Consider the following 8,187-nt stretch of genomic DNA (forward strand, 5'->3'; position numbering starts at 1 on the left):
ACTACCAGCTGTTCCACGGGAGAAAGATGAGGCTTTCTGCTCCCGTAAAGATTTACAGCCTTGGAAACCCTGTACAGGGTCGCTGTGAGTCAGAACCGACTCCACAGCACATAACAACAACAGTTGTATATCGTTTCATACAATCCCCTCCATGCATCATCAACCAACCAAAGGGTACCAACTACAAGCCTCCCCCCCCCGGTCATCAGCACATAGCCCCTCTCCCTCTCTGGATCTAAAGTCCCCAGATGCTCCATCTCTCCACGTCATCATCTCTGCCTTCATCTCAGACATCACTGCTTCTCTGGATAGGGTCGCACTCTCCGCTCTTCTCCGTTGATGGTCCTAGGGACCTCCGTTCCTAGACTGGAAAGTTATTCCCTCCCTCCCTTGCTATAAAACATCTACCTTTACATTTCCAACCCTCACAATCAGTCCTGGTAACAATTACTCACTATTGCATCACAAGAGACCCGCCTGCATTTCATTTCATCAGCCCCACCTAGACAGATTGGATACTACTCAGTGGAGATTCTACCTTCCTCCGGGCCCTTTGGATCTAGGTTCCCTCTTGAAACTTGTAAGCCAGTCACTTCTTGCCTTTGTAGCCCCCTTCCCCTCCATTTTGGGTAGCCAATGTCCAAGTTGCCCATCCCTGTCTACTCTGTGTATGGAGGGGTTGGAAATGATCCTTGCTGTAAAAAGAAAACAATTTTTGATAAAGGAAGCGAGGGTAAATTGCTACAATTTGATGAACTTGACCTATATTCATGGAGATAGTAGCTCAGAATACCAAGAGAGAGAAGTCTTCACTTCAAGAACCAATGCTGTCCCCTCTGTATACAGGATATACAACTTAGACATTGGCTACCTAAAATGAGGGAGTGATAAAGGCATGAAGTGACTGGCTTACAAGTTTTCAAGAGGGAGTTTAGTTTAAGCGTGTGTTGGGGAAGATAGAGTCCCCACTGAATAGTTTTCATCTTGTCTAGAAGGGTCTGGTAAAAAGAGATGGGGATAAGATTTGTATGATTCAATAGCAAGTAATTGTTATCATGGCAAATTGCGACTGTCACAATTGTAAGGTAGAAGTTGTGTAACAAAAATGGGGGAGTAGATAATCTTACAGTCCAGAAACAGAGGACCAGACCCTAGGACCATCAAGGGAGAAGAGCGCAAGAGGAATGTGGGACCTTATCCAGAGAAGCAGTGACATCAGAGATGAAGGCAGAGATGGGGACATGTAGAAAGGGACTGAGAGCTGGTGGCCAGGAGGCAGACTTGCAGAATGTGCCCTTTGGTGGTGTAAATTATTATATATGCCTGAGTGTTAAAAAAAAAAAAACACTAAAATGAATAGAGAGAAATACTGTTAACTGATGGTACATGGAGGGGATTATAATCACTGTAATGAAGCAAAGTATATGATAACATTGAATGTAAAACTAATGTTCTGCCCTGTAAACGTTCACTCAATTCACAATAAAACCTTAAAAAAAAAAAAAAAAAAAGATTTATTTGTTAAATGATGTTGAGTCAGTTCCAACTCCTAGTGACCCCCTGTGTAGTAGGGGTGGGAAACCTTTTTTCTGCCAGAATTTATAACATCACTTGTGGGGCATATAAAATTATTAACTGAAAATTAGCCTGCTATATTTGGTTAGACATTTAATTCACTCCTAATGTGATGGTTGGTGTGGTGCTACAGAATAATGTGCTGGACTGCAAGGTCAGTGGTGCAAACCCACCAGCCACTCCTAGAAAACAAGGTTGCTATGAGTCAGAACCGACTCGAACAAAAATAATGTGATGGCTGGAACTGTGGTTGCCTTAGCAGGACCAGACCAAATACGGCCCGCGGGCCAGAACTTCCCCACTCGTACTGTATAGGGTTTCTGAGGAGCAGCTGGTAAGTTTGAACTACCGACCTTGCTGGTCAAACTGAGCTTGTGGTTGAGTGCTTATCCTACAATGCTACAAATGATTGATAAAAAGATAAGGAAAGCAAAGAAAACACCGATAAAACTCTAAAATTCAGGAAAACACAAGAACAAATGGAAAATAAGTGCAAATTACGAAACAGTGCAAAGCCTACAATTAGAAATCCAGAAGATTAATACCAAGATCTCAAAAATAGACACTACATTAAAAGGGCAAAGGAGTAGATTTGAAGCAATGGAAGCTGAATTAGCGAGCTTGAAGATACATGTCTCAATACTCCTGATGTGGCATTGTAGGATAAATGCTGGACTGTTAACCAAAGGTTGGTTCAAACCTACCAACCACTCATTGGAAAACCTATATAGGGTCACTGTGAGTTGGAACTGACTTGATGGAATACAACAACAGCAATATGCTAGAACAATCAGAAAAAAATAATGAAATTCAAAGAAAGCCTGAGAGTTATGTGGGACACCATGAAGAGGAACACCTTACAGGTTATTAGAACTCCAGAACAGGGAGCGACAATAAAAAGCACAGAAACAAACAGTCGGAAGGATAGTTCCCTAACATGAAAGACGAGAAGCTGAACAAACCCCAAAATAAAATCACCAAGTCATATAAACTTTCTAAAAGCAAAACAAGGAAAGAATCCTCAGAGTATCTTGGGGAAAATGAAAAGTTAACTACAAAGGAGAGCGTATTCTTTGGACAGCAGCAGACAACAGTCTGAGGTTACTATATACATGATAACACCTCCCAGAACTCAATCCAGATAGAGAAGTAAAATTAAATTTACAAGACTGAAAATAGGGAACCGCTGATACCAATTTATATAATGAAGTCAACTATAAACCAAAAAGAGGAATGGAGTAGTATAGATACAGAACATCCAAAAGGCAAAGAAATCAAATAGATTTCAGTATATGACAGATTGCTTTAAATAGGGAAAAAATGTTAATAAATTTTAGGGTAACCTGAAAGAAAAGGAATGAACCTGCATATCACAATAAAAGGAAAATGAGAAAGATTTAGCACAAGGAAATGTAAATGCAAAGAAAACCCATAAAATGCAGAAAATTATGTGCAACAAAGAATCTAGCTGTACCATTAAAAAAAAAAAAAAAAAAACAGCAAAATGACAGCAATTAATTCATACCTGCTGATTACACTGAATGTAAATGGATAAATGCATCAGTCAAGAGAGCAGAATGAGTAAGAAGATGGGATCCTTTAATATGCTGCCTAAATGCTCATGAACAAAGAATGATAAAACAAACTTTGGTACATGCACACAATGGAATATTATGCCATGTTGAAGACTAGAGGTGAAACACAACGGTCGATGAACCTGGAGGACATTATGCTAAGTGAAATCTGTGAATCACAAAAGGACAAATGATGTATGAGACCAATGTTGTTAAAGGTTTTTTTTAAAAAAAGTTTTCTTGATAATCTAATGATTATGTGGGGGAGGGAGGAAAAATTATTTATGGGTGACAGGGCAGACACTGCAACAAAAAGGATTAACAGAAAAGGTGAAGTTAGCTGAAAAGAGCAGAATGAATAAGAAAACGGGATCCTTCAATATGCTGCCTAAATGCTCATCAACAATTATAAAACAAACTTTGGTACATGCACACAATGGAATATTATGCCATGCTGAAGACTAGAGATGAAACACAACGTTGATGAACTTGGAAGACATTATGCTAAGTGAAATCTGTGAATCACAAAAGGACAAATGATGTATGAGACCAATGTTGTAAAAGATTTTTAAAAAAAGTTTTCTTGATAATCATGATTATGTGGGGGAGGGAGGAAAAATTATTTACGGGTGACAGGGCAGAGCAACAAAAAGGATGAACAGAAAAGGTGAAGTTAGCTGGAGACGCAGAGGAATGCAATGTTAAAAGTAAATACTGTTAACTGTTGGTACAAGGAAGGGATTATAGTCATTGTAGTTAAAGCATATGATACGTTGAGTGTAAAACTGATGATCTGCTCTGCAAACCTTCACTCAATTCACAATAAAAGAAATTCTAAGAATTATTTTAGGTCTGATACGGTAATTTTCTAAAAGAATCCTTAGGTACACACATACTGAAAAACTTATGGATGAAATGATACACTGGAATTTGCGTCAAAATAATTTATGTATAAAATAGTTGAGGTTTACAAATGAAACAAGATTGGCTATGTGTTGTATCAGTATTCTAATTTTTTTTCTTTGACATTCTTCTATTTCAAAAGTAGAGCAAGAGTCCAGGTTAAAGCTTTGCATTGACAGAATGTAAGATTCTGGAGTTGTAAATAGTATAAAGATAATGGCATTTTCTTTTCTCGTTTATAGGACCTGAGAGTCAGTATACTAAGACTGCTCAAGAAATAGTAAATGTCTGTTACCAGACATTGACTGAGGTAGGTGGAAAAAAGGTGTTCATCTTGGGTCCTAGCTTTCTGAAATGTTTTTGTTACTTTGGGTTAGGCCTTCACTCTTCATACTATTTCCTAATATAACACACACACACACACCCCACTCCCCTGTCGCATATTTCCTTTCCTACTTTATTTTCCTAACTAGCACTAAATGTTTTTAACATTTTATATCTGAATGCTTATTTTGATTATCATCTATATCCTGCCATTAAAGTACAAGCTCCATGTAGACGGATTTGTGTCTGTTTCATTTACTTTTTTATCCTTAGTGCCTAAATCACATGTTAAATATGTTTTATGAATTCATAAATTACTTTTAGTCAATAATGATAAATTATATATTCATAATAAATCCATTGATTTTCTTCTCAGTATGATGAGCATTTGACTCAGCTTGAGAAGGATATTTGTACAGCTAAAGAAGCAGCTTTAGAGGAGGCAGAATTAGAAAGCCTGGACCCAATGACCCCAGGGCCCTACACACCTCAGGTGAGTCTGAGGACTATAAACTTATTTTCTTGTTGGTTTGGGAAATTGGGAGCATGTTAACAGATCTATTTACTGAGATACCCTTCTCTGTCCTTCCTCTTCATATGCCTTTCGTGTGCTTTCTTGTCTTCTCAAAGGCTAAGGTGAGTGAGGACTATGGGTCTTGGTGGCCTTGTTGAATTCACAACAGGCAACTGTAAGTGAATGAGGGGGGGGTGGGGCTTTAGTTGTTTAGGCAGGATTCGGGAATACCAAATTCCTTACTGCTGTGGCCAGAGGCATCCTTTGAGTAGCTAGAGCTCTTTTGTTGCTGAATTGCGGCTATAGGACATTCCTTTAGAGTGTAGACTTCTCAGTAACAGACATAGGCCACATTGCTCCCTATGGATCCCAATTACTCATTCCTGCAGAGATATCTCGGTGTAACTTAGAGATCATCCATTGTCCTGGATTTATTCCCTTTCTTAGTGAATAAAAACAGATAATTTTAATCTTTAAAAATTTGCATGTTAAAAGACTAGGGAGCAGAATGCATACAATTTTTATTTAGCCTTTCTGGTCTGACTGAACCTCTGATTTATGTTGTATGCATACTCAGAGAAGGCTAGCATGTTTGAAAAGAAATTAGCAGAATATAATTAGTATTTGATTTCTGTATTGGAGGCACTAAAATAGAATGAAATGTGCATGAGATGAGGTTTGGCATAAAATAAACTCTAGGCTTTAGTCTTATCTCTGCTAAGATCTGTTAGCTTTTGTGATCTTGGGAAGTTAAATTATTCTGTCTAATTCAGTTTCTTTTTCTCTAAACTCTACTTTTGAAAGTTTTTGTTAAACGTAAATATGTTCACATAGTGTTTTTTCTTTCATTATATGAAAGTTGTCTAAAGTTTCCAGAGACACTTTCAAATTTAGCCAAATGTTTTAATGCTGAATTTTCCAGTATCCACAGGATATATATATATATATATTTTTTTTTTTTTTTTTAATTCTACCCGGGATTCACTCTGAACTGACAATGCAACCTTTGTGATCTCTCCCTATCTACTTCTCTTTTACTTTCTCTTTCACCCCAAAACCTAGGTTACTGAGGGGCCAGGTACAAAGAACCCTCAGATACTTCTTCCAGGCCCAGAACAAGGAAAGGCTCTTGGAGTATGTGGGCAGATTGGGTCAAGGGGGCTTGGGTGAGTGATATTGCCCAGGAAGGCTCTATTTGCTAATAGGCCCACAATTTTCACAAGGCCCTTTCTGGTAAGTCAAAGTCTGGGTATTAGCCATCCTTCTCTAGGAGAGTCTAACTATTAAGTGGCACATGATTTGCTCTAACCTAGGAAGCCTAAGCCTAGTTGTTTGGTAAGTCAAAGCCTTAGACCCAAAAGTCATGTTCTTCCTTTCTTCCCTACCCCTCATACCTTACCTGAAATAGCTAAAGAAAACCTGGCAACTGTTATCTCTCCTGAGCAGTAGCTATTGTTTGGTATAAAGGGTCTCTTATGAAGAGTAGTTTAATAGACTGTGCTGCTTCAGTATTCTAGTTCACCCTTTCATCATTCTCTTCACTCATACATAACAAATTCATGAACTTTTCATTTAAGGAAGATACTCATGAGTGACTGACCTTACTCATTAGTACTCTCAAATCCAAGTATTATTACAGAGTGTTTACTTAGTTTTACCTGGTCAGAATACAGTTCTGGTTGTATATAAAAATGACAATAATCATACCTTTCTTCTAAACTCTAAATGATATATGTTGTTGTTAAGTGCTGTCAAGTGGGTTCCAACTCATTAGAACTCTGTATGGGGTTTCTGAGAAGCAGCTAGTGGTTTTGATCTGCCAACCTTATAGTTAGCAGTCCAGTGCTTATTCTACAGTACCATACCAGGATCTCCAAATGGCGGTCTTTAATCATATATTTTCAGTCAGCTACTCCAACCTAAGGAGCTCTGGTAGCGTAGTGGTTACAAGTCAGGCTGCTAACCTCAAGGTCAAGCGGTTCAAAGCAGTCCACGGAAGAAAGATTAGGTTTTCTGCTCTTGTAAAGATTTACAGCCTCAGAAACCCTATGCAGGGTTGTTATGAGTCGGAACCGAATCCACGGCACATAACCACCACCACTCCAACCTAGCTTACTTCTTTATTTAAAACTGCTTGTTTTACAGTTCCCAAACAGCCATTCCTTACTTTCCATATTTACTGTATTACAATTTTTATTTCATTCCCTGACTTTTTCTTCTCTTCCATAACTTGTTTATCTCTTCTTTAATGCTTTGAATTCTGTTTCCCGGCTCTTTATCCAAAACCCTCTTCTCAGTCTTTCCTGCTTATTTGTTTGCTAATATATAAAAAGTTTATATGGGTTTTCTGTTGATAAAAGTAACATGTTCATTATAATAAATTGGAATTTTTTTTTTTTAAAGTCAGTCAACTGTAATGAATTCCATCACTTAGGAGCAAACAACTTTGGTTTGTTTTTACTAATCTATGGTGTGTGTGATAGACTCGCTTTTTTTTTTGACAAACATTCAATGCATTCATTATAAATTTTCTTTATTTTTAATGTTTTATTGTGAATTATGTGATAGTTTACATGGGAGAACATTAGTTTTACATTCATTCTATCGTATATTGTCTCATTGCCATGATTACAAACCCTCCATGCATCATTAGCCAACCAAAGGGTATACCCTGCAAGCCTGCACCACCACCACACCTCCCCCCACCAAGTCTTCAGCACACAGTCCCTCTTCCTCTCAGGATCTAAAGTCCCCAGCTGCTCCATCGCTCCACATCATCGTCTCTGCCTCCATCTCAGGCATCACTGCTTCTCTGGGTAGGGTCGCGCTCTCCGCTCTTCTCCGTTGATGGTCCTAGGGACCTCCGCTCCTAGACTGGAAGGTTAATTACTCCCCTCCTTGCTATAAAACATCTACCTTTACATTTCCAACCCTCACAATAAGTCCTGATAACAATTATTCACTATTGTATCACAAGCTACCTGTCTGCATTTCATTGCATCAGCCCCGCCTAGACAGATTGGATACTACTCAGTGGAGATTCTACCTTCCTCCAGGCCCTTTGGATCTAGGTTCCCTCTTGAAAGCTTGTAAGTCAGTCACTTCTTGCCTTTGTAGCCCCCATCGCCCCTCATTTTGGGTAGCCCCAGTGTCCAAGTTGCCCATCCCTGTCTACTCTGTGTGTGGAAGGGGTGGGAATGATTCTTGCTGTAAGGATTTGTTCCCTCTTTTGAGCTACTGCTTCCATAGGTGTAGGTCAAGTTCATCAAATTGTATCAGAATACTTTTTTTCCCTCT

General features: G+C 38.7%; 1 protein-coding gene across 1 annotated transcript in view; it reads left to right on the top strand.

The window, feature by feature from the left end:
* The window catches only part of TAF1 (TAF1 RNA polymerase II, TATA box binding protein (TBP)-associated factor, 250kDa), a 119,106-nt gene that overhangs the window by 89,344 nt on the left and 21,575 nt on the right, over positions 1–8,187 (top strand). The window contains exons 33-34 of the mRNA XM_006868546.1: positions 4,295–4,362; positions 4,753–4,869. Coding sequence (XP_006868608.1) covers positions 4,295–4,362; positions 4,753–4,869 — 185 coding nt within the window. The remainder of the gene's footprint in view (positions 1–4,294; positions 4,363–4,752; positions 4,870–8,187) is intronic.

The sequence above is a fragment of the Chrysochloris asiatica genome, unplaced genomic scaffold, assembly GCF_000296735.1.
Source record: "Chrysochloris asiatica unplaced genomic scaffold, ChrAsi1.0 scaffold00118, whole genome shotgun sequence".
NCBI classification, from domain to species: Eukaryota; Metazoa; Chordata; class Mammalia; order Afrosoricida; family Chrysochloridae; genus Chrysochloris; species Chrysochloris asiatica.